The sequence below is a fragment of the Colobus angolensis genome, unplaced genomic scaffold (genome assembly GCF_000951035.1).
Source record: "Colobus angolensis palliatus isolate OR3802 unplaced genomic scaffold, Cang.pa_1.0 Scaffold157, whole genome shotgun sequence".
Lineage (NCBI taxonomy): Eukaryota > Metazoa > Chordata > Mammalia > Primates > Cercopithecidae > Colobus > Colobus angolensis.
The window spans coordinates 906,321-932,099 of NW_012114677.1; the positions used below are offsets into that span (position 1 = coordinate 906,321).

General features: G+C 44.8%; 1 protein-coding gene across 2 annotated transcripts in view; it reads left to right on the forward strand.

Annotated features, from left to right (window-relative positions):
- The window catches only part of LOC105508009 (HAUS augmin-like complex subunit 3), a 170,828-nt gene that overhangs the window by 110,991 nt on the left and 34,058 nt on the right, over positions 1-25,779 (forward strand). For both annotated transcript variants that reach the window (XM_011936758.1, XM_011936757.1), the window contains 3 exons: positions 7,979-8,036; positions 10,040-10,117; positions 11,067-11,181. In XM_011936758.1, coding sequence (XP_011792148.1) covers positions 7,979-8,036; positions 10,040-10,117; positions 11,067-11,181 — 251 coding nt within the window. The remainder of the gene's footprint in view (positions 1-7,978; positions 8,037-10,039; positions 10,118-11,066; positions 11,182-25,779) is intronic.

Consider the following 25,779-nt stretch of genomic DNA (forward strand, 5'->3'; position numbering starts at 1 on the left):
CAGAGTCTCACTCTGTTGTCCAGGCTGGAGTGCAGTGGCACATTCTTGGCTCACTGTAACCTCTGCCTCCTGGGTTCAGAGTAGCCTCAGCCTCCTGAGTAGCTGGGATTACAGGCATGCACCACCACACTTGGCTAATTTTTGTATTTTTACGAGAGACCACATTTCGCTTTATTGGCCAGGCTGGTCTCGCACTCCTGACTTCAAATGGTCCACCCACCTCGACCTCTCAAAGTGCTGGAATTACAGATATGAGCCACCGCACCTGGCTGATTTCACCATTTTTAAGCCAGATCTTTGGCTTCTCCTCTGAGCTACACTGTGGGGGTGGTGATTCCTCAGCTCAACTAACTGGTCACACAGGCTGGAGCCCAGGGGTCCCAGCTGGGCACCAAGGCCCCACTCTTGTTGTCTACACATCTTGGTGCCAGACTTCTAGCTCCCCACCCACCTTCCTGCTCTCATCCCTCCAGCCAGGAGTCTCAGAAATGCAAGCCCAACACCTTACCTCCACTCCCTAAAGTCTCCAGTGGCTCCCAGAGCTCTTGGGGTAACTAATGTCTGGTCTCCTCACCTGGCTGTTAGGGCTTCAGGTGGTCTGACCCCACCTGCTTCTCCAACTCCATTTCCTGCCACTCTCCATTCGTCATCATTTATTCAACAGATGTTTTCTAAACACCTGTGTGCCAGGATGTTCAGGGTGCTTGCACTGTGTAGGTCAAAACTCTGCCCTGGCCAGGCACAGTGGTTCATGCCTATAATCCCAGCACTTTGGGAGGCTGAAGTGGGCGGATCACAAGGTCAGGAGTTTGAGACCAACCTGGCCAAAATAATGAAACCTTGTCTCTACTAAAAATACAAAACTTAGCTGGGTGTGCTGGCATGCACCTATAATCCCAGCTACTCGGGAGGCTGAGGCAGGAGAATTGTTTGAACCCAGGAGGAGGAGGTTGCAGTGAGCCAAGATCACACCACTGCACTCCAGCCTGGATTACAGAGTAAGACTCTGTCCGCTCCAACCCCTTCACCCCCGCAAAGAAACCCCTCTGCTCTGTGAAGTCTTCAGGATAGAAGTCATGAGACAGCCAATATGCATGTGGAATGAGCATGAGACAGCCAATACGCATGTGGAATGACCATGAGACAGCCAATACGCATGTGGAATGAGAAGCGATACGGGGGAGAGTGGAATGTGTGGAACGGATGTAGTGCAGGGAGGATTGCCAGCCTCGGGAAGGCAGTGTTAAGGAGGTTGGGGAGGGGGCAACTGAGCAGAAGCTTTAGTGGGTGAGGGGGGCCACAGGAGCGTATCATGGTGGAGCGGGCAGAGGGGGCTTCCCATCCAAGCCACTCACAGGGTTCCAGACCCCACATGGGGTCAGGGCCATGCTGCCCTTCAGGCTGCAGGTCAGGCTCCACGAGCTGCTTAGGTCAAGTGCAGCGGCATCAGCCTGGCCCAGGTGCCATAGCAGGTATGCTGCTGTGGCCCTCACTCTGAGCTCTGTGCCAGCTGCCCTTTTCTGTGTTTTTGTTGTGGTTTTCACTTGGGTTTTTTGTTTTGTTTTGTTTTGGTTTTTTTTGTATCAAGAAAAATTTATTTCAGGAGACCTCTGGCATTTTCTGGCAGACTCTGGAGGCAACAGATGCTTGGCCTAGGGCAGAACTGAATTCAAATCTCAGCTCAGACAATAGCTGTGTTATTCTAGCAAGTTACTTAACTTATGGAAACTTCACTTTTCTCATCCATGAAATGATAAAGTAGCACCTTCTTTGCTAGGTTATTGTGAAAATTATTTTTCAGCCAGGCGCAGTGGCTCGCACCTGTAATCCCAGCACTTTGGGAGGCCGAGGCAGACGGATCACGAGGTCAGGAGATCAAGACCATCCTGGCTAACACTGTGAAACCCCGTCTCTACTAAAAAATATATATATTTATATAAATTAGCCAGGTGTGGTGGCGGCGCCTGTAGTCCCAGCTACTCGGGAGGCTGAGGCAGGAGAACGGCGTGAACCCGGGGGGCGGAGCTTGCAGTGAACGGAGATTGCGCCACTGCACTCCAGCCTGGGCGACAGAGCGAGACTCCGTCTCAAAAAAAAAAAATTGTTTATTTTTCATCTTACTCATTCAACCACCATTTGTGAATTGCTCCTGTGTGCTGGGCTGTGTAGTAGGTGCTGGGGACACAGTGAAGACGCCATGGGCCCTGCCCCAGGAGGCTGTGTCCAGAGGGCAGAGTGCCATGTGGCTGTTTTGCACAGCACCTCTCAGGTGCCTCACACAGCCTGGCACCCAGGAAGGCGCGTGTGGGGCAGCTGCCACAGCTTTCTCAAGATGAGGAGAGCCGGCGTGCCCTCAGGCTGGCCAAGACCCTGTGACTGTCACTTTCCTTTGGCTTCATTCCAGAGGCTGCAAGGACATAGTCAACACATTGAAAGCAGGGCTGCCGTCACCTTTTCCTTATGTCCACCACCTCCCCAGTCTGGCACCTTCCATCTGGAGCTTCGGTCAGGTAGACAGATGAAGACACCCAGGCCCACACAGGACCTAGGGAGAAAAGCAAAGGCTTATGTGCCTCCTGGGTGCAACCCCTTCACCCACAGCTGAAACTATTCCCCGCGTAGCATTTCACTTAACAACTACTGAGATTTTAACAAATGCCAGATTGTAGAATTAAAACGTCGTCTCAGCACCTTGCCTTTCACTGAATGTTAAATAGAGGCTAACATTCAATTTTTGTAGATCATTTCTGTTTTTTGCAAAAACATACCAAGTTCACCATGAAAACAGATGCTGGGGTGTGCCCCCTCCCCACAGCTGGCACTTTCCCCTGCAGCCACTCACTGGAGACTTGGGCTGCCCAGAGCAACCCATGGGGGCTGAGTGCAGGTGCCTTCCTCTGTGGGGTTTGCCTGGGCTTATTTACACAGGCAGCTGAGAAGTGATTTCCACACATTTTGATGTCCACAGTAACAGCAGAAAACTGTATACCCTAGAGAATATTAAAATTCTAAGAAAAGTATTCCAGTTTGCTTCCATTTCCATAGTTTGGGGAACTTAAAACAGTCATTCTGCTGTGTGATTGTGTCACTGTGTGCTCCCTCTGCTCGGCTCCAGAGTGCTTAGGAGACCCATGGGCATGGTCTCCGCCCCCTGGATGTTGGTTGGACCTGGGAGATGAAATGTCCATGGATGGGCAACACGAGGGGACCAGGTGATGTAATGTAAATAACATGATTGACTCCAACAAATTAGGAATGTACTGGTTCCGAGGCTTTCACCTGCAGAAACATTCAGATATCACCATTTGCTTTCTGCCTGGGTGGCCATCTCCTCGCCCAAAGAGAGTAACGGGGAGTCTAGCCCCTCCCAGTAAAGGATGCCTGCAGGTAGTGATCACTTCTCTATTCTTCTTCCTCGAACGGTTCTCCTGTGTGCTAGCACCTGGTGTTGGTCTGTGACAGCAGCCGCTTGCTAGAGTGATGTCTGACTTTGAAGCTCTCGTGGACGTGTGACAACCACACTTTCATCCACACCCCTAGTGTGCTGGGTGCCACCCACAGGCTTCTCCCACATTCGGACTCTCACCCAGTGGGACCCAGCTTCCTCCCAGATGTTCGGACTCTTGTTAGTTGTCGCTTCCCACCACAGTCACTTTGGTCGCCTGTGGTCTTTGGTAGCTCATGTGCTGTTTGTGCTCATTGCTCACGTAGACACCTGTGAGCATGCGTTTGCCCATGAGGCGTTAGGGACGGCACTCTGTGTGATGGCTGCTTGCATCACAGAGGCCCGTAGAGAAGGGCAGCAGCGTTTCATGTGTTTGGAAATGTGAACCCATGCACATGAACAGACATTCACAGATCTTGCTGGCACACAGTGCCACAACCAACGGGGAGCATTGGCCATGGAAGGCTTGGCATGAGCTGGTACCTCCTCCAGAGAGACCTTGCTGAAGGGCCATGAAGGTCGGTTACGGAAGAAACACATGTGGTTCTGTGGCTGCTTCCTGTCTCCTGATTTCCTGGAAATTTGCCATCAATGAGGCTGATTTCCCCTGCCTCACTCCTCAGGGGCCTGAAGTACTCTCTTCTTCCCTCAGAGCGGCATGGAGAGTCTCCTGTAACACCCTTTCATTTTGTTCATTTGAACCCTGCGTTATGTGACTTGTATGTGTGATACACACGTCACGACGGACAGTAACTCCCAGAAGGCCAGATTTGTGTGTGAGTTCATTTTGCGTTGCTGCCCCGCCCTGGGCTGCGTGTCGTGGTGCTTTCTGTGTAGCAGAACATCATCAGTATTGGAGGGATGCGTGCACAAGGCATAGGCAGAAGGAAGGAGTTTTGTCAAAGGTGGCAATTTGTACGTTACGTGTATTCAGTTTTTATTACTGACATGCTTTCAGTGCTTCTCTGTCTCACTCATTCAGTAAACACACATGTATTACATGCTTTCTATGTGTGAGGTGCTCTTGGTAAGGGGGATCCAGGTCCCCAGCTGTTCAGTGTTGTGATCAGTACTTCGTCTGAACTGAGAGTTGTCAAGGATGCTCTTCAGAGCATTGTGACAAACCCCCAGCCTGCTTGATTAGGAAAATAGAGGAGGTTTCTTTCTTAAGGAAAGGAGGAAGTCTGCTTGTGTGCAGGTTTGACGGATGAGGAGAAGTCGTGGTATCAAAAAGGTGAGGAGGTTAAAACAACAACAAGATCCCACTACATATATATTAGAATGACTAAGATCAAAAAGCAAAAAAAAATAAAAATAAAAAAACCTTTACATTATTAATCGGTGAGGGTGTGGAGCAACAGGCACTCATTCATTGCTGGTGGGAATGAAAAATGGTACAGCCACTTTTCTAGTTTGGCAGTTTCTTTCAAAACTAAATGCCATATGATCCAACCATTACACACCTAGGCATCCACCAAATTAATTTGAAAACTTATGTCCAAACAAGAACCTGCACACAAATGCTTATGGCATCTTTATTCATAATCACCAAAAACTGCAACCCACCAAGATGTCTTTTTAGAGGTGAATAGATAGATAAACTGTGACACATTCATACTGGGAAATATTATTCAGTGATAAAAAGGAATAAGCTACAAAGCCATAAAAAGGCATGGATGAATCTTAAATTCATATTGCCAAATGAAATAAATTAATCTGGAAAGGCTACATACCATACGATCCCAAATTATGTGACGTTTTGGAAAAGGCAAAACTGTAGAGGCAGTAACAGATTAGTGGTTTCCAGAAGTTCAGAGCTGGGACTTGGGGGTGAGGTTGGATAAGTAAAGGTCCGGGGATTGTTTCGGGTGGTAAAACTATTTTGTGTGATACTATAATGGTGGATAGCTGACACTATGCATTTGCCAAAACCAATAGAATGTACAACAGCAAGAGTGAACTACAATGTATGTAAATTTTAAAAAGTCATTTATGAAGTCGGGGGATCTCAGGATGGGAAACAGAATGTGACATATCAATCTAATTATATTAAATTTGTGTGAAACAGCCTCACTGGGGAAAGTTGTTGGGGGGCAGGGGAGAAAAAAGATGCTGACCTGAAATGAGTGGAGTCTTAAAGACAAAAGGCAGAAGCAACTGAACACAATTACTCCACTCTAGTTAATAAAGTTGTTTTCCACAGGGGTACAGGTGAACAGTTCTGCTACCACTATGTACAGATACTGGCATTAAACATGCAATATTTGTCTGGCTGTACCTGGTTTATTTCACTTAACATAATGGCCTCCAGGCTCATCCATGTTGCTGCAGGTGACAGGATGTCATTCTTTTTATAGCAGAATAGTATTTCATTGTGTATATTTACCACATGTTCTTTATCCATTCACCCACTGATGAGCACTTAGGCTGATTCCATATCTTGAGTGTCGTGAACGGGGCTGCAATAAACATGGGAGTGCAGATACTTATTTGTCATACTGATTTCCTTTCTTTTCCATTCATCCCCTGCTGGATTACTGGATCATATGGTATTTTAATTTTTCTTTTTTTGAGGAACCTCCATACTGTTTTCCATAGTGACTGCACTAATTTACTTTACCACCAACAGTGTACCAGAGTTCCCCCTTTCTTTGCATTATTGCCAGCATGTTATTTTTTGCTATTTTTTATAGTAGCCAAGTAAATTTACATCAGGCTGGCCTCAAACTCCTAGGCACAAGCAATCCTCCTGCCTTGGGTTCCCAAAGTGCTGGGATTGCGGGTGTGATCCACTGTACCCAATCACAGGCTATTTTTAGATTTCATATTCTACCACTTCAAATAAGATGCAAAAGGCTTACAAAAGCCATTGAACTCAAGTAAGGTGATTTATTAATATTTACCCAGATGCTGACCATTTCAGTTGCTCATCTTTCATTCCTGAAGTTCCAGGTTTCCCTTTGGAAGCATTTCCCTTCAGCCTGTAGAATTTCCTGTAGCATTTCTTTTAGGGCAGGTCTGCAGATGACAGAGTACCTTAATTTTTATTCATCTGAGAATGTCTTTAACTCACCTTCATTCCTGGAGGATAGAATAAAGAGTTCTGAGTTGGCAGTTCTTTTCTTTCAGTCTGTGAAAGCTGTGATTCCACTGTCTTCTGGTCTGCATGGTCCCTGATAAGACGTCTGCAGTCACGCACATTGCCGTTCCTCGGCATGTAAAGTGTCATTTTGCTCTGGCTATTTTCAAGATGTTTTTTCAATTATAGTTTTTCAGCAGCTTGATTATGATGTTTCTGGGCCTGGTTATCTTTTAATTTACCATATTTAGGGTTGTTCAGCTTCTCAAATTGGAAAAAGTATGTCTTTCACTAAATTTCAGAATTTGAAGGTGTTATTTCTTTAAGAAAATATTTTTCTGCACAATTCTCTTTCTTTTCTCTAGGAACTAAGAGAACACAATTTGATATTGTCTTTTGATATAAGCCCACAGATCCCTGAGTCCTTGTTTATTGTTCTTCCCTTCTTTAGATTGGATCATTTCTATTGATCTCTTTTCAAATTCAATAGCTGTTTTCTCTGTCATCTCTACACTATCATTGAGCTTCTCCTGTAAATATTGGGTATTTTTTGAGGTATCATGTGATTTTAATGTATAGAAAACTTGAGAGCCACTGACTTAATACTCCAAGGCCTTTGCGTCCTCATCTTAAAAAAATGAGGATGACAGTGTGGCCTTACCACTTCCCAGGGTTTCTAGGCGGAACTAAGGAGCATTGCTGTAAGACTCCGGGACTTTGATGCTTGGCACAATTCGTCAGATTTAGCCAGCGAGTCAAGACTAACTAATAATGCCCAGTGAGTTCTATTCCCAGACATAGCAGGGTATTATTGTTCAAGATACTGCCAAGAATCCAAAAGATGTTGTGACAGAAATTCTCATGATTTGAATAGTTGAAATGGGCTAGAAGCATGTGAACCATTGCACATTGTCCAAGTTGTAAAAGTGTGAAGGTGCTTAACAAATGACCCCAAGAGTTTGCAGGGGATGCAGCACAAGCCACTAAGTTTAGGGCAGACTGAGACAGAGGCAGGTACCAAGTGCCAGGACCTGTGAGGGAGGGGAATGACCAGCATCAAAGAGACCAGAATTTTCATCTTAAAATATGTTCTAAAATAAAAGTACAATGTACAAATTTGACCAAAACCTACCATTAGCATATGTTATAGGAATTTTTAAGTTAACTGAGTTCATAATTTGGTCTGCTGTAAAAAGAATGTACATAATTATGTTAAGTCACACAGGCTAGAGTCAAAAGGAATTGTTCTCAGATCTGCTAAGTACATTTAGTGGTATATTCACCAAAATTATGTTTTGATATTAGACAATTGTATTAAGTATTAATGTGCTTATGCATGATACATTGGCTTACTTGTTTTAATGTTTAATAAAATGTGATATCCATTAAATATCCTAAATGGTACAGATTAAGAGTAGATATTTTAACTAAAGCTAGTCTCTTATTGTTAACAGAATATCCAAGGTATCTCCAAGCACCCAATTCAGATTACTAAACCTAAGAATTTTAAAGGTAACTCATTTCTTACTATCTTGCTAAAGTCTTGGGTAATTCTTTTATGAGACAGGGTGTCACTCTGTCACCCAGGTTGGAGTGCAGTTGTGCGATCATGGCTCACTGCAGCCTTGACCTCCGAGGCTCAGGTGATTCTCCCACCTCAATCTCCTGGGTAACTGGGCCTACAGGCATGCACCACCATACCTGGCTAATTTGTGTGTGTGTGTGTATTTTTTGTAGAGATGAGGCTTTGCCATGTTGCCAAGGCTGGTCTCAAACTCCTGGGCATAAGTGATCCTCCCACCTCAGCCTCCCAAAGTGCTGGGATTACAGGTGTGAGCCACTGTGCCGTTTTTAACATTTTTAAAAAGGTTACTTGTCATTGATTTTCTATAGAACTAACTGCTTCACCTGCCTGAAGTTCTTTGTATTTGCATGACCAGGATTTAAATATACATTGAAAAAATAAAAAACAGCTGAAGTGATATGGTACCTCCCTGTTAGCAGTTTACAAGTGGAAACAGATGATAATTATATCAGGAAAGTAGCTTTCCTCCTACCTTCTCTCCCCCACCAGCCTCCCAATAAAGGAAAAACAAACATATAATAGCACTGGTGCTTATTAAAGTCTGAACATTACTGGAAATGTTTATAAAAGCACACTAACACTCTTAAAAAGAGTCTAAGAGCACATTATAAAGCACACTAACACTCGTCTTTCTTTTAAGCTATTCTGCTGTAATGCTGATGGGTACGTTTCTAAAAAAGAAAAAGTTCAAATCTGAGCAAATGAGAGTTCTGCTGCCCATGCCCTGTACACGTCCTCCCCTTGGCAGTGGTGCTCCTGCCCTTCTCTTGGGGGCCCTGCTGTGCAAGAAGGTCCTGGCAAAGCAGTGAAACCCGATGAGCAGTCTTGCAGTCTTGTCTCTCCTCTCCTCTCCTCTCCTCTCCTCTCCTCTCCTCTCCTCTTCTCTTCTTTTTTGAGACAGAGTCTCGCTCTGTTGCCCAGGCTGGAGTGCAATGTCATGATCTCAGCTCACTGCAACCTCCGCCTCCTGGGTTCAAGCAATTCTCCTGCCTCAGCCTCCCTAGTAGCTGGGATTACAGGCATACACCACCACGGCGAGCTAATTTTTTGTATTTTTAGTAGAGATGGGGTTTCATCATGTTGCCCAGGCTGGTCTCAAACTCCTGGGCTCAAGTGATCTTCCCACCTCGACCTCCCAAAGTGCTGGGATTACAGGTGTGAGCTACTGCTGCCCGCCCCAATGAGCAGTCTTTTCTAAAATACATGTGACTGTCCTGAAATAGGGTCCATGGAGAGAGATCCTGAGCAGCTTCATCCCCTGCTGCCCCTTTAAAATGTCTTCAGTGGGAAAATCACAGTTGTGCTTCCCACATAGACCTTCGATCAGTGAGGCTCAGAGAGTTTCAAGATTGCTTTTACTGGAATGCATTCAGTTGTCAACATTTGACTTTTTCTTTTCTTCACTAAGAATTCTAGACAAAACAGAAAATTTTAAAAAGACAGAAAACCTAGTTAACTTTCAGTAGCAATATGTTATTTTTAAATTACATTAATAAGTCCAGGCGCCATGGCTCACACCTGTAATCCTAGCACTTTGGGGGGCCAAGGCAGGAGGATTGCTGAAGTCTAGGAGTTTGAGACGAGCCTGGGCAACATAGTGAGACCCTGTCTCTACAAGAAACTTAAAAATGAGCTGGTGATGGCAGTGTGCACCTGTAGTCCCAGCTTGCTTTGGGAAGCTGAGGCAGGAGTATTGCTTAAGCCCTGGAGTGCAAGGCTGCAGTGAGCTATGATTGTGCCACCGCACTCCAGCCTGGGCAACAAAGTGAGACCCCCATCTCTGAAAAAATTAAATTCATAAAAATATTCAGAAAAATTTAAAATCTTAACTCTTGACTTTAGAATAATATTCAAATAATATTGTATTGAGGAATAGCTATGAGTCAGTTCATGAGCAGAGTCACTAAATGCTCTTGAAATAACAATTCAGGTAAAGAAGACGAGATTCTCACGCTCTCCCCGAGGGCCATGTTTGTTTCATCCAAAGGCCACACCTTTCTAGCAGCAGGTACGTCTCTGTAGCTTACTTTATGCATGTTCATAGAGTTCAATGGTGTAGAAATTGAACAATTCCAAGGTACTTATGGAATTCATTCTTTCAAATAAATTCTTTCTTTTTTTTTTTTTTTTGAAACAGAGTCTCGCTCTTGTGGCCCAGGCTGGAATGCAATGGTGCGATCTTGGCTCACTGCAACCTCTGCCTCCTGGGTTCAAACGATTCTCCTGCCTCAGCCTCCCAAGTAACTGGGATTACAGGTGTGCGCCACCACACCTGGCTAATTTTTGTATTTTTAGTAGAGACAGGGTTTCACCGTGTTGGTCAGGCTGGTCTCGAACTCCTGACCTCAGGTGATCTGCCCGCCTTGGCCTCCCAAAGTGCTGGGATTACAGGCATAAGCCACTGCAGTCGGCCTCTTTCAAATAAATTCTAGGGCACGGTACATAATAACAAGTTTTGTTTCCAGTGTCCCCTCATCACCATATCTAAATCCCAGATACCCTTGGTCCCCGCCCCCGTGCTTTGTCTGCCCTGCTCTTTGAGGCCTTGCCCGGCCCTGCTCCTCCCAGCTCAGAGTCACCTCCACTCCAGGCCTTTGCCCAGCCATTCCTCTTCCCCAGAGACCATCTTGGTGCACTCCTTTGCTTCCTCCATGCCTTTGCTCAATGTCACTTTGTTGATGAGGCCTATAAATAAGGTCACTGGTCATCCTATTTATAACAACAACTCCCCTCCATGCACACACTCTCACTCACTCCTGAGACTCCTCACCTTGTGCGATCCTCCCCATTTCATTTCTTACCTCCTGACACTGAGGCCAGAAGACCCTGGGAGATGGGAGGCGGGGACGTGGACCTTGAGGCTACAGTCAGGAGAGTTTGAGGGTGGCCGGGGTGGGCAGCAACCACGAGCAACATTGCTGGCAAATTCTAAATTAATGCAGAACTGTATCTCACAGACTTTTCACAGATTGAATTGCGCATTCTTGCACATTTATCTGGGGATCCAGAACTTCTGAAGTTATTCCAGGAATCTGAAAGAGATGATGTATTTTCTACTCTGACTTCACAGTGGTAAGATATATGAACTCACAATATTATCAGATCTGCAGGAAGGCCAATATGAGTTTAAAAGCCTGAATTATTCCAAGGCTACTTTCATAAGACAGACATTATGTATTTTTTGGTATATATGGCTAGTAGTTAATCATTTTGAAAAGAAGAGTAGATAACTAGGATGCCATGAGTTACCTAATTGTGAAAGAAGTGATGATTCTTCTCCACTAAAAAAGAAGTTTATTCCTAGAAAATATAATAGAAATGATAAAATAACCAGCGAGTCCTGCACCCTATAGGTGAGCAACATGGAAAGAGTGAGCCCACGGTGCTGGCTGTGAGCTGCTGCCCTCAGAGGAGAGCAAGGTGCTTGCTGCACACTCAGGCCCCAGCCTGTCTGTGGGCCAGGGGCTTCTTGAGCTGCGGGTAAAAGACCCTGCCTGAGTGGCTTACACTCTTGGAGAATTCCAGAGGCAGATGGGCTCGGGTTTTGTTGGGCAGCTTGCCAGGGTCGTCCCAGGCCCGTCCTTCTGCATGATATTCTCAGGACATTGGCTTCTCTTCCTTCTTGTGGAATACCTGCTCCAGTCTCCAAAGCAGGATGGAGAGACAGGTGCAAGGCTCTCCTCTCACCCCTCTCCTCTGCCCAGGAAAGTCAAGGGGCTCTTGCAGAGCCCAGTGCAGACAACAGCTACACCCCGCTATCTAGAGTAGGTCATGCAGCTGGTGCAGCTGCATGGAGGTGGAGAGATTCTACTCCAGAAAAAAGGAGGAGTGATTATTGTGTTAGGCATATACATGACAAGTGTTCACTGGGCCAGGCGCATCAGTGCCCCTTTGGGGGGTGGGGTGCGCTGGCTGGTGGAAGGTCCCTGTGTCTGAGTCCCCGTCCACTCCCTCAGCAGCTGCAGGCGCCACCTTCCCATCACCTTGGGCCTCTTCTGCTCCCCCTGCAGCCCCCGCACCCCTCCCTACCCTTCCCCTCCCAGCTCATCTCCTGATACCTGTTCACCCTCACGACGTCACACAGAAAGGCTGCCCAGCACCTACAGGGTGGGAGATGAGGAAGTGGATCGGGGGGGTCCCTCAGGGGTGGAAGCCAGAGGGGAGAAGTCGGAGGAGCAGAGTCCTAAGCAGGTGGGGGGTGGGGGGGGTGGTCTGTCCTTCAGCCCCTCACTAGGCCGGCCCCCTGCATTCCCTGCATTCTTAAGCCCCTGCACTCCCCTCCCCATGTGCTGTCTCTGCCTCTGTCTTTGCTGAAGGCAGGGGGACCTGCAAGGGCTCTGGCTGCTCTCTGGCCTGGTTGCCACCCACTCTCCCTGTGCTCCCTCTTCAGCCACCCTGGCTGGTCTTGAGCACACCAGTTACCCGCCTCACTCCAGCCTTTCCTGCCCTGGGACTCAGGAAGCTCTTTCCCCAAATGTCTGTGTGTCTCCCTCCCCCACCTTATCCAAGTGGGCCCTCCCAGCATCTCCTCAGGGCCTTCGCCTGACCACCCTCCCCTGATGCTGGGCACACTGCCACTCCTCTCTGGTCTCCGCTCGTCTCTGGTCCGATGCACATTCTCATGTATTGCTCTACTGTTCATCCTGCCGCAGCATCAGCGCCCAGGGGCCGAGACCTCATCCACTGTGGTCCCTACTGTGCTCCACAAAGGGTGGGGACTCACAAAGGATTTGTCAAATAAACGAACGAATAGTATAGAACTCAAACTTGTGTTTGAATCAGAAAATCTCTCCAAAAAGGCTACCACCACAGGACTCTTACTTGAATGACAAAATTCAGAAAGAAATATTTTATATACCAGGAGCAGAGGATTGAGAATGTTACTGTACACTCAGCTGGACTTTGGAGTAGCTGTGAAATTGTGTTTATGGTGACAGCAGGAAAAGTGACAAGAGCAAAGCATAATGAAGTGTTTGCCCAGCCCAGGAAGAGGCACTGTACCGGGTGGATGTGGCGAGCATGGCACATGGTGGAGTCCAGGGCAGCAGGAGCCAAGGCCAGCTCTTGAGCACTGGGTCCTGCCTCTCACCCCATATCCAGGGCGTCCTCTTGTTCTCTCCCATCCTCTTCCCTCATCCTCAGACCCTGCACCCTACCCTCTGCGACCCGGTCGTTTCACATGAGTGGCCTCCACCCCCGTCAGGGCCCACTCTGGGACTCCAACTCTCCACCTCTGAATGCCCAGATCTGCACCGGGTCCTCGCTGACCTCACTCACAGCTCTGCCAGTGGCCTTCCTCCTGGCATCTCTTTCCAGGTCTGTCACTTACCCAGTCTTGCCTGTACACCACTGAGCTCCAAAAGCACGGAGACCCAGTCAGCTCCGGCTCCTCCTGGGCACTCCGGAAAGGTCCCAAGTGGATCCCGGGACACATACAGACCCATTCTTCTCTCCGCTCAGCCCCATCAGCTGCCCCCTTAGGAAGCTGTGCTCCTCTGACTTCTCCCTGCTCTCTAGCTTCCAGCCCTGAGTGATCCCCATTATTTACTTGCTCACCACTTACCCCACCCCAGGTGCTGGAAGAAGTTGCAAGGTGGTGGCAGCTGAGTCCCATAGAAATTCAGGCCATGTGGACTCAGAGAGGCCCTTAATATTCTCGACTTCCTGTCTTCTCTTGTTGCTCCAGACTTTTTTGATCTCCCACAAATAACTACTATTCTCTCTTAATCTCCAAAAAGAACCTCCCCTCTTACTTAAATGACAAAGTAGAAAGCCTAAGACAGGGGCTTCTGAACTCCCTTCCACCCTGCCTCAGTGTCTCCATGTACACTCCTCCCCCTCTCCAATGGCTCCTGTCTCAAAGGAGGGAGCTTGTCTATTGCCAGGATAAGGACTGTGCAGTGTAGATCTCCAGGAGTTGCCACATGTCTAGACCTGTGTGCCTGGCTCCTCCCACAGCTGTGCGGTGTACAACCAGCCCAGCCTTACATGGCAGCCTTCATCCATATTCCTTTTATTTTCCATGTTTTCTCTAGCATTGTTAATATATCCTTGTTGATTTCCTCGTTCCCCTCTACTGGGGGACAAAAAACCTGCTTTAGGATTCCCCTAAATATAACCTTAGAAAGAAATCCTATCTTCAACCTGGTTGAAGACTTCATTTATTGCTTAGGTACAAAAGAAATCTACACTTACTCCCTATACTTTCTCACTGCCAGCTCTTTCTTGCTTCTTAAACCTTCATTTTACCTACATAGGGCTTTATTTGTATTTGAAGCCCTGAACTCCTCACGTCTTAAGACAATGGTTGCCTCCAGGATGTTTCTAGCTCTGAGGTCCAGGGCCAGCAACAGCAGCGAGACCCCACCCCAGCAAGGGACAAGTCAAAGACTCCACAGGGTCTTTGTGGGTGTGCGGCAGCCCTGGTCTCTGCCTGTCCCGCTTCTTTCTCCTGGTCTCTGTGCCCCCACTCCTGGGAAAACATCCTTCACTCAAGCTCTCACCATCTTTTAAAATCCAGATATAATCCACAGACCATAGAATTCACCCTTTTAAGGTTACAATTGGCCTGGCACAGTGGCTCATGCCCATAATCCCAGCATTTGGGGAGAGGCAAAGAGGAGAGGATCACTTGAGGCCAGGAGCTTGAGACCAGCCTGGGCAACATTGCAAGACTCCCATCTCTACAAAAAAAATTTTTTAAAAATTAGCCAGATGAGGTGACACACGCCTGTCCTGTAGTCCTGGCTGCTTGAGAGGCTAAGAAGAGAGGATTGCTTAAGCCCAGGTTGAGGCTGCAGTGAGCTATGATTGCACCACTGCACTACAGCCTTGACAGAGTAAGACCCTGTCTCTCAAAAAATAAAGTTAAAATCACCTCTATCTAATTCCGGAACATTTCTATCACCCTGAAAAGAAACCTCATGCCCATCAACCACCATGCCCAATTCACCCCACCTTCCAGCCCTGGAAACCACTCATCTACTTTCTGTCTCTAGATTTACCTATTCTGGACACTTCACATTAATGAAATTGTACAACAGGGAACCTTTTGTATCTGGCTTCTTTTACTGAACATAGTATTTTCAAGGTTTATCCATGCTGTAGGAGGTAACAGTACTTCGTTCCTTTTTATGACTGAAAAATATTCTATTATATAGAATAATATATTCTATATATTTCAATATAAATAAGCAAATAATCCATGTATTTATCTATTCATCAAATGTCCTTCGATGGACATTTGGGTTGTTTCTAGTTTTTGTCAGTTATGAACAATGCATTAGGCATGTTTGTATATAGGTTTGGTTTCGGTTTTGGCTTTGGTTTTGTTTTTTTTTTTGAGACAGGGTCACACTCTGTCCCCTAGGCTGGAGAGCAAAGGTATGATCTTGGCTTACTGCAACCTCCGCCTTCCAGGTTTGAGTGATTCTCCAGCCTTAGCCTCCTGAGTAGCTGGGACCACAGGTACGTGCCACCATGCCTGGCTGAATTTTTCTTTTTGTTTTTTCTTAGAGAGGGCCTCACCCTGTCGCCCAGACTGGAGTGCAGTGGCACAATCTCGACTCACTGCAACCTCTGTCTCCCAGGCTCAAGAGATTCTCCTGCCTCAGCCTCACAAGTAGCTGGGATTACAGGCGTGCGCCACTGCCACCCAGCTAATTTTTGTAACTTTAGTAGTGACAGGGTTTCACTATGTTGGCCAGGCTGACCTCAAATGATCCACCTGCCTTGGCCTCCCAAAGTGCTGGGATTACAGGTATGAGCCACTGCACCCAGCCTAATTTTTGTATTTTTAGTAGAGATGAGGTTTCGCCATGTTGACCGGGCTGATCTCAAACTCCTGATTACAAAGCAGCCTGCCCGCCTCGGGCTCCCAAAGTGCTGGGATTACAGGCATGAACCACCATGTCTGGCTGAGGTTTGGTTTTGTTTTGTTTAGTTTCTGAGATAAGATCTCGATCTGTTACCCTTAGTGGGAGTGCAGTGGCTCACTGCCACTCACAGCTTACTGCAGCCTCGACCTCCTGCTGGACTCAACAATCCTCCCACCTCAGCCTCCTGAGTACCTGAGACCACAGGCACATGCCACCATGCCTGGCTAGATTTTTTTTTCTTATTTTTGGTAGAGACTGTCTTCCTATGTTGCCTAGGCTGGCCTCAAACTCCTGGGCTCAAGCGATCCTCCCTCCTTGGCCTCCCAAAGTGCTGGGATTACAGGTGTGAGCTACCACCCCTGGTCTGTGTGCAAGTTTTTATGCAGACATACATTTAAATTTATCCTGAGTATATACCTAGGAGTAGACATGCTGGGTCATAAAATAATTCTATGTTTAACTTTTTTCGTTGTGGTAAAATACCTGTCACATAAAATTTACCGTCTTAATCATTTAAAACGTGCAATTCAGTGGTACCTATATTTAACTTTTCCATGACCTGCTAAATAATTTTCCAAAAATGCTGCACCGTTTTACATTCCCAAAGGTATATGGGGTTCAAGCTTCTCCACATTCTCACCAATACTTTGTATTACCTGTCTTTTTGATTCTAGCCATCCTGTGAGTGTGAAGTGGTATCTCATTGAGCTTTGACTTGCATTTCCTTGTTGGAGATGGATGTTGAGCATGGTTTTGTGGGCTTGTCATTTACTCTCTGTCCCTGCCCCTCCTCTACACCTGAACACAGGTGCACCCTGGAGTGTTTTACTTGCCTGCCTTTCTCTGTGTCCCTCCTCCCAGAAGGTGTCCTTTTTCTCACTTTCGCTTTCCTTCCAGTTAGGATATAAGACAATATAGAATTTTTAAAGTATGTAATAAATTGAATAACACCCCTGCTCTCTCTCCAGAGATACAGAAAGTCTTAGAAGATGGTTTTAGTTCAGGCAGGAAGACCATTTTGCTTCTTGGCTAACCTTTGAGCTTTGTTGCCACCTTAGTGCTTGGATGGAATAGGTGTCCTGGATTTCTTCCCTTAGAATGCATGAGAGAATCTCTCTGCAATTCAAGGCGAGTGTTGGTGATTAGATCACAAGTGTTACTTTCTTCAGTGGGCCCAAAGCTACTCTGGCTGTTGCTAACCAAGTATTACAGCAAAGCATTTTTGTCAAAGTAGTGGGCAAAGGATATGGGTAAAGTGGGAAATGTATAGCATGAAATGCTTACATTAGAAATCAGGAAAGATCTCAAGTCAATAAGTTTCTATCTCAAGAAACTTGAAAAAGAAGAGCAAAATAAACCCAAAGCAAGCAGAAGGAATGAAATAATAAACAGCAGAAATCAATGAAATTGACAAGCAGAAAACAATAGAGGAAATCAATGAAAAAAGCTGGTTCTTTGAAAAATCAGTAAAATTGATAAACTCTAGCAAGGGTGACAAAAAATGAAAATAGATGATGTAAATCATCAATATCAGGAACGAAACAGGAGATATCACCATCGATTCTGCAGGCATCAAAAGGATAAAAAGGGAATACTGTAACAATTCAACAATTTAGAAGATACGGACCAATTTCTTGAAAACCACAAACTACCAAAATCTAACTAAGATGAAATGGATAACCTAAATATTCCTATAACTATTAAAGAAATTGAGTTCGTCCCTTAAAAGTTCCTGAAAAAGAAACCCTCAGGCTCAGATGGCTTCCCTGGAGGTTTTTTTTTTTTTTTTTTTTTTTTTTGAGACAGAGTCTCTCTCTGTCCCCCAGGATGGAGTGCAGTGATGCAATCTTGGCTCACTGCAACTTCCGCCTCCCAGGTTCAAGAGATTCTCCTGCCTCAGCCTCCAGAGTAGCTGGGATTACAGGCACCTGCCACCGTGCCCAGCTAATTTTTGTATTTTTGGTAGAGATAGGGTTTCACCATGTTGGCCAGGCTGGTCTCAAGCTCCTGACCTCAAGTGATCTGCCCGCCTCGGCCTTCCAGAGTGCTAGGATTGCAGGCATGAGCTACCACACCCAGGCCCCAATAGCATATTTTAATGGTGAAAGAATGCCTTCCCCTAAGATCAGGAACAACTTGTTAATATTGCATATTGAAGTTCTAGCCACTGCACAAGATTAAAAAAAGGAAATGGCATATAGATTGGAAAGGAAGAAATAAAACTGTCTCTCTTTGCAGATGACATGATTGTCTATGTGGAAAATCCCACAGAACAAACAAAAAGAATTGTTTTTAACCCTTAGAATTAATAAGTAAGTTCACCAAGGTTGCAAGTCCCAAAATCAGCTCACAAAAATAGGTCACATTTCTATAAATTGACAATGAACATGCAGAAATCAAAATTAAAAACACAATGCCATTAATAATCACTCCAAAGATGGCCAAGCATGATGACTCATACCTGGAATCCAAGTACTTTGGGAGGCCAAGGTGGATGGATCACCTGAGGTCAGGAGTTTGAGAGCAGCCTGGCCAACATGATAAAACCCCGTCTCTACTAAAAGTACAAAAAATTAGCTGGTTGTAGTGATGGGTGCCTGTAATCTCAACTACTCGAGAGACTGAGGCAGGAGAATCACTTGAACCCACGAGCTGGAGGTTGCAGTGATCTGAGATTGCGCCACTGCACTCCAGCCTGGGCAACAAGAGCAAAACTGTCTCAAAAAAAAAAAAAAACCACTCCAAAGATAATAAAGTACTTAAATTTCAGTTAACAAAACATATACAAGATCTGTATGCCTAAAGGTATAAAATGCTGATGAAAGGAATCAAATAATTCAAGAGAAATACCATGTTCATGGTATGGAAGACTCAACATACAAATAATGTCAATTCTCCCAAAATTGGTCTGTGGGTTTATAGTGCAATTCCTGCTAAAACCCAAACAAGGTTTTTGTAGACACAGAGAAGCTTAGTCTAAAATGTATGTGAAAAGGCACAGGGCTTAGAATAACTAAAACCATTTTGAAGAAGAATAAGATGGGAGGAATCGCTCCACCTGATATTAAAACTTTATACATATAGTAATCAAGAGAGTGTGGTGCTGACAGAAGGATAGGTACTAGATCAATGGAACAGAAAAGAGAAACCAGAAATTGACCCAAACAAATATGCTTAACCAATTTTTGACAAAGGTGTAACGTATTAGACAGGAAATAATTTTCTTCAGATTTGTGTCAAGCCGAGCTCTCATAAAGCCAACTTGAAAAGTTCATATCTACATTGGATATAGCATATGTCTTCCCTGTATTTTATTAGCTTGTATTAGTTCTTGGGAGAACTTCAAAAATAAGAAGCTTTTAATATTTGCATGGTGGTTGCTTCTAATTCCTCATCAGCAATAGTAATCCAACATTTGTGACTTACACTGTAATTAGTTGCTGTGGAAATAATTCTTATGTTCCAAACAGAGGACTAGAGTAGCATGTGGTAAAAAAGCAGCAAGATCAAATACACTCTTAAAAATGTTTGTTTCATGTAAATGCCTTATTGTTTGGAACACAAAAAGCAAAAAGGCAATTTGATGTGATATTCTGAAATACTTAGTAATGTTTTCAAACAATAACAATTTCCTTGAAAAACCTTTAAGCTTATATAAATGGAGTTTGGAAGAAATCAAAGAAATCAACTATAAAGCCACAATTTGAGAGACTGGTGCTGACACCCAGAGAGCCGGGATTTCCCCAGGGAATGCACATCAGACAGGATCTCAGAGCTGCTTACTGCAGTCCAGCAACTTCACACACACACACTTGTGCACACACATGCACACTCACACAAGCAAAAGACACAGCCATTATGCACTGCGGGGCCCAAAACATGCCATTGAGGCGCCTTCTTCAAGGAACCATCATGTCCTTGGCTCGTTAGGTGAATTCCTAAAAGTTTTATAAAATACAAATAAAAAATAATTCTTATCAGCTGTGCATTCAACTCAGCATTTTCAGACTGAAACTTAGGAGAATTTTTAACTGCAGAATATGTTCATTTTTTCTTCTGCTTAAGATGGTTTTGGAGTGCTTCTCTGAGACTGTCTCTACTTGCAGATGACATGATTGTCAATGTAGAAAATTCCAAGAAATATACAGAAAAAGTACAGGCAAGTGTGGAAGACAGTATTGCTGTCTGTAGCTCCCTGTCCAGGGAAGATGGTGCTTCCGTACCCAGTAGGTGTCAGACTTGGCCATGTGACTTGCCAATGGAACATGAGTAAAAGTGACATGTCACTCCTAAGCAAGACTTTAAGAGTCTGCATGTGGTTCCTCTTCGTCTCTTTCCCTCTATTACAACTGCTGGTAAGGAAAAATATGCCATGCAAACACTAGGCATAAGAAAGCCGACTACTAGACTAGTATCAGTGCAAACTGCAAAACAAAAAGTGTTGCTGGATAAAAAGGGACATTTCATAGTGGTAAAAGGGCCAATTCATCAAGAAGATATAGTAATCCTAAATTTTAATGCACCTATTAAAACAACTTTAAAATACCTAAAGCAAAAATTGATAGAACTAAAGAATGAAATCGAATTTACATTTCATTCATTCATTCATTCATTCCTTGAAAAAGTCTCATTGCTTTTCTCAGAAGGGGAATTTCTATTTAAGTAAAGTTTAATAAATGTGCAATTAAGATGCCATATTGTATTATTTTGATTATTGCTCTTTTAGGATACAATTTATGTTACTGACTTCAGGCTGTCTGCATTGTTAAACACTGATTACCATACATTATTTTTTCCTAGACCCTATGTGGTGCTTCCTTAAGAAAGTTGTGCCATAACGATTAATTACAGCAAAGGACTCCTCCCATGATAAGCTCTGCTTCAGAGGTTCCTTTTGTTTTTTGTTTTTCATATTCAGTCATTTCCTCTTAAATGATAATTGCTTAATCTTTGAGATTCTTCTACTAAAAAATTTACCAGATCCCTGGCACATCTAATTCCTTCCAATATTTCTATAATCATTGATGATTTTTAATGATTTAGTGTTTACAAGCCCTCAAAGTGTCCTAGCGCTACAAACCCTCCAAAGCAGCAGCTCTGCTTAGCGGGCAGAGCAGACGCCCACTCCTGTGAATGAGCAGAGTCCCCACTCTCGGTGGAAAAGCCTGGTGAACTATTTCCTCATTGCCCACGAGGAAAATGTCTTTGCATGCCTGAGGACCACGGCCATTTTGTCATTTCCCATCAAGATTTTGAAGATTAGTGTGCCATACTGAGGGGGCACCTGTGGAAGAAGGGGTGAATGTCAGCCACAAATTTCTGGCACTGTCTGGGGTGTCTCTGGTTAGCTGCAGCCAAGTTCCAGAGCTTGAGCAACACGCAAAGAATCACACTGCGCGCTTTGCAGGGAGAAAGCCAGGAGAAAATAATTGCGACAAAATTACCCTAAAAGTATTCTTCAATTTTAGTGGGTGTCAATACATGTGATTCAATGCATGTTTAATTAGGAGCTGTAATCGAGATTTAGAAGAAAAATTCACTGAATTTAAACTTTTGTTCTGACCACCTTGTGGATTTTTTTTTTTTTGTACCCAGGAGTGTTCTCTCCCTCTTTTTATTCGGCATTCTATCCCTTTAACAATACAAATAGCTAATATTTATCGAGTTCTTAGTATATGTCTAGGTTTTTCTAAGCACATCTGATTAAATACCAACCACCACTTAGGATGCTGCTATTGTCCCCATCTTATGGATTAGGAAACTGAGGCCTGGGGCCTTTAAGAAACGTGCCTAAGGAGGCACAGTTGTCCAGCAAGAGAAGCAGCTGCCTGCCTTACCCATATAGTCTGATTCTGGAGCTTTGATCTGAGCCCTTGGGTCTTGGCAAGTCAATGCCTCGTACCTTTCTCTTAGCCTCCTGTGTTTAGAATCATCACAGTTGAGCCCTGGCCAGAAAGAGAAGGGACCCTCAACTGGGATTGCTTGGAGTCAGGAAGACTTCTTTGAAGAATTTAGGAGAAACTGAGTGTTTAAGAGTCAGGAGTAATCCATCAGAGGAAGAGAAGGGGTGCTCACCAGGCAAAAGGAGCAAAGGTGCAAAGTGTTCAGATGAAGAGCATCGCAGAGGTGTCGTGGGATCAGGTGACGCTCAGAGGAGAAGCAATGGCCCAGTGCCTGGCTCATGGCAAGACCTCAGGAGTGGTTGATGTGTCCATCACTGGCAATATGTGGCTGTTGTGGTCATTGTAGCTCCTCTCTGTCCTGAGCTCAGGCCAGCATTCCAGTCCTCAGGGGTGGTTTTCCCTGGCTGTCCCACAAGCACTTCAAACTCAGTGGGTCTGGAGGGAGCTCAGTGCCATGGCCAGTACCTGCAGGCAGCGGTCATGCCTCCTCTCTTCCTCTCTCCCACCTCACATGCCCCAGGCCAGTGGTCCCCCTGGCCTTAGGCCTTTTCTCTCTTCCCATTTCCACAACCTCAGCTCAGGCCTTTGTTATCTCCCACATCTACCCTTGTAATAATTTCCTGGCTGGTCTCCCACTCCCCAACTCCAATCCATGCCCTAATGCTACCCCCGTTATCTCTCTGAGATTTAGTCAGATCATGCAACCCCTCCAAGCATTCAATGGCTGACAGTATTCACCCACCGCAAGCCAACAAACAACAGCAAGCTCACGCATGAAACACCAAAGCACCCCTGTGAGACTCAGAGATGAGAAAAGATACTATTGCTGCTAGTATATGTATGGTTACTCTGGTTGATGAAATAATGAAACAAGCTTAAAACCTGGAGAGGAGGAAGCAAACCCATCATTTGGTGAAGACAGTATGATTATCTGCCTAGGAAACCAAGTGAATCAACTAAAAGAAAACTATTAAAAACTATTAAAACTGGGACCTGGAAGAAGACTAGGCACAGATTAATATACAGAAATTACCTCCCCAAATATAAACAACCGGTTAGAAAATGTATTGGAAGAAAAGGTGCAATGAAAAAGAAGATATCTGTAATAATATAATGGATAATGTGCAAGATCTGAGAAATGTGAAAAATAGGACAGATTGGAAACTTTAATTTTATGAAGATGTTACTTCTCCTTACATTAATATGTAAATATAGAAATATCCTAACAAATATGCCAAAAAATACCAGTAAGGTTTTTTTAGTAACTAGACAAACTAATCTGCAGTTTATGATGCAAAAATAATGCATAATAATCCTAAAAACTTTTTAAGAGAAGCACTAAAAAAGACCAAGTCCTGCCAGATACTAAAATATATTAATGTTAAAGTCACAGTTGCTAAAACACAGTGGTATGAATAAAAACCAGAATAGATCAATGGAAAAAAATGAGGTCCATAAAAAGACCTACTGGAATATGTGTAAACATTTAGTATATGATAAAAGATAAATGCAATTTAACTGAAAAACTGTTTCAAAGGATCTGTTAAATAATCATCTGGAAGAGCCCTGGGCTTTGTATTTGCTGGTCCTGCGTATGCTGAAAGAGGGGACAGCCAGTGACACTCTTCTTATTCAACAGCTAGGTCTTGTAAGTATTTATATGGGTTAGGAATTCACACATGCCAATTTTAACATTATTCCCTGGGCAAAAAGTTTATCAGGTAAGACAGTCTATCAAAATTACAAGACTTCTTCAAGATGATTGTCACAGAACATGGCAATACATTCTAGAGTCTAGGAGTCTCGCAAGACCTCCAAAGGCAATTTTATGGTAACAGAAGAGAAAAGAGTGCAGTAGTTAAGGATATTCATGCCAGTTTTTGCAGTTCCCAGGAAACCAGGATGGCTATTCACGTGAAAGTTCCCCATTTAACACTTTTCAAATTGGGTCTGTGATTGATGTTTCTTTCTCCACAGCTGCAGGACAGAGAGAACATCTTCATTTCTTTCTTAGATTCAATTTTTTTTTTAAATTATGAAGACTTGCATTTTAAAGACAGACTCTGGAATTTCATTAGCTAGCATTATGAGCATAGTAGGCCCATAGAGATCTTTTTTGCTAGAGAAAAAAAAGTACTTGAGTAAACTCTTCCTGAGTTTGCTCAATAAGAGTGAAGTGAGCAGCACAGAACAGGTTTTCTTCTTCGAGGACATCTTAAGAAGGCCAGAGACTAGGGAGTGACTGTCAAGTTCAGCAATATGGAGGGTGTTGGAGAGCTTGCCAAGACCGTCAGTTTCTGTAGAGAGAATCCCATGGTCCATTTTATCATCACCATCATCATCATCATCATCATCATTTGTCTGGGGGAGTGGGCTCCTGGACAGACTTGTGTGGAATGTTTGGGGTAGGGAGTGATGGGTGGTGAGTCAGAGAGGATGCTTGACCATTCTGTGTACATGTGTTGGATTCATGTCCCCTCCCTGCTTTCAGCTCCCCCTCTCCGCCTTGCATTATACCAGGCACTCCCTATTCCGGAGCTCACATTCTTGGGTCTTCTGGGTGATGGCTCTTCTCACCACCAGCTGTTCACCAGCTTTCATAAATATATGGCGCTCTCTTGCCTGATGATAATCCCTCTCCTGATCTCTTTTTTTCTTATAGATTTGTTCCTCTTAATTCCTTTGCATTATTTTAGTGGGATCTTGATAGGGAGCAGAGAGAAACAGATGTGCCATCTTTAACTGGATGCCTGCCGAATGGTTTTCAGCAAGGAAGTTTTCAGATTGCATGGTGCTGAGCAGAGAATGGGTTGTAGGGGAAAAAAAGGCAGAGGAGACTATTGCTGCCATCCAGATGAGAGGCAGGGAACAATCAGTAGAGACGATAAAAAGGTCCAGACTCCAGCGATATTAGGAGGTGGAAGTGATGAGGTTTGGAGATGGACTGGACGTGGGAGTGCCAGTGGGGCAATTGAGGGCCAGCAGCAGGGTGGGTGGTATGCTTTCACAACATGTGAGGGGAGGTCAGAACGAGAGTTAAGACGCAGACGTGTTGAACCTGGGACGTCTCTGCTGCACCCATGTGGAGAGGCCAAATAAGTTGTCGAGACTGGAGCTCAGATGAGATAGTCGGGGGCAGATCTCAACAAAGGGTAGCTGCTGTCATGATTGCTCTTGGGCTGCACATGACTGTATGCATGTGTATGCCCCCGACCTGTGCACGCTTCTGAAGGGAGCCAGTCTGATTCCCTGCCACCCTGATAGGTGTGCAGCACTTGGAGGGTGAATGACAGCAACAGCACACCTTTGCAGTAACTCGCACTGAGGAGTGGACAGCTCTAATCTATGACCTGAGGCCACAGTCTATCCATGGGGCTCTTCCTCTTGCAGCCACAGATACAACTGTCATGGCTCATGTGGTCTGACTGGGACAGCTTTTACTATAAGAGGGAGATGCCACTTGCAAATGAGGCTCTCTGCTGGGTGCAGACAGCATAGGCCCATGTTACTCAGTCAAATATCCCTCCAGAGAGTTTTAATTATTTGTTAAGGGCTCCAGGATTGTGTTTTCTGGGGGAGGTTTGGGTAAAAAGCTCAAGGACTGATCTTCCTTCCTGCTTTCCTACCAAATAAAAGTAATCAACCCTCATACATTGCCATTGGTAAATGGTGCAGCCACTGTGAAAAACAGTCTGGCAGTTCCTCAAAAAGTTAAACACAGAGTTACCATATGACCCAGCAATTCCACTCCTAGTACATATCCAACAGAAATGGAAACATATGTCCACACAAAAACTCATACATGGCCGGGCGCGGTGGCTCAAGCCTGTAATCCCAGCACTTTGGGAGGCCGAGACGGGCGGATCACGAGGTCAGGAGATCGAGACCAT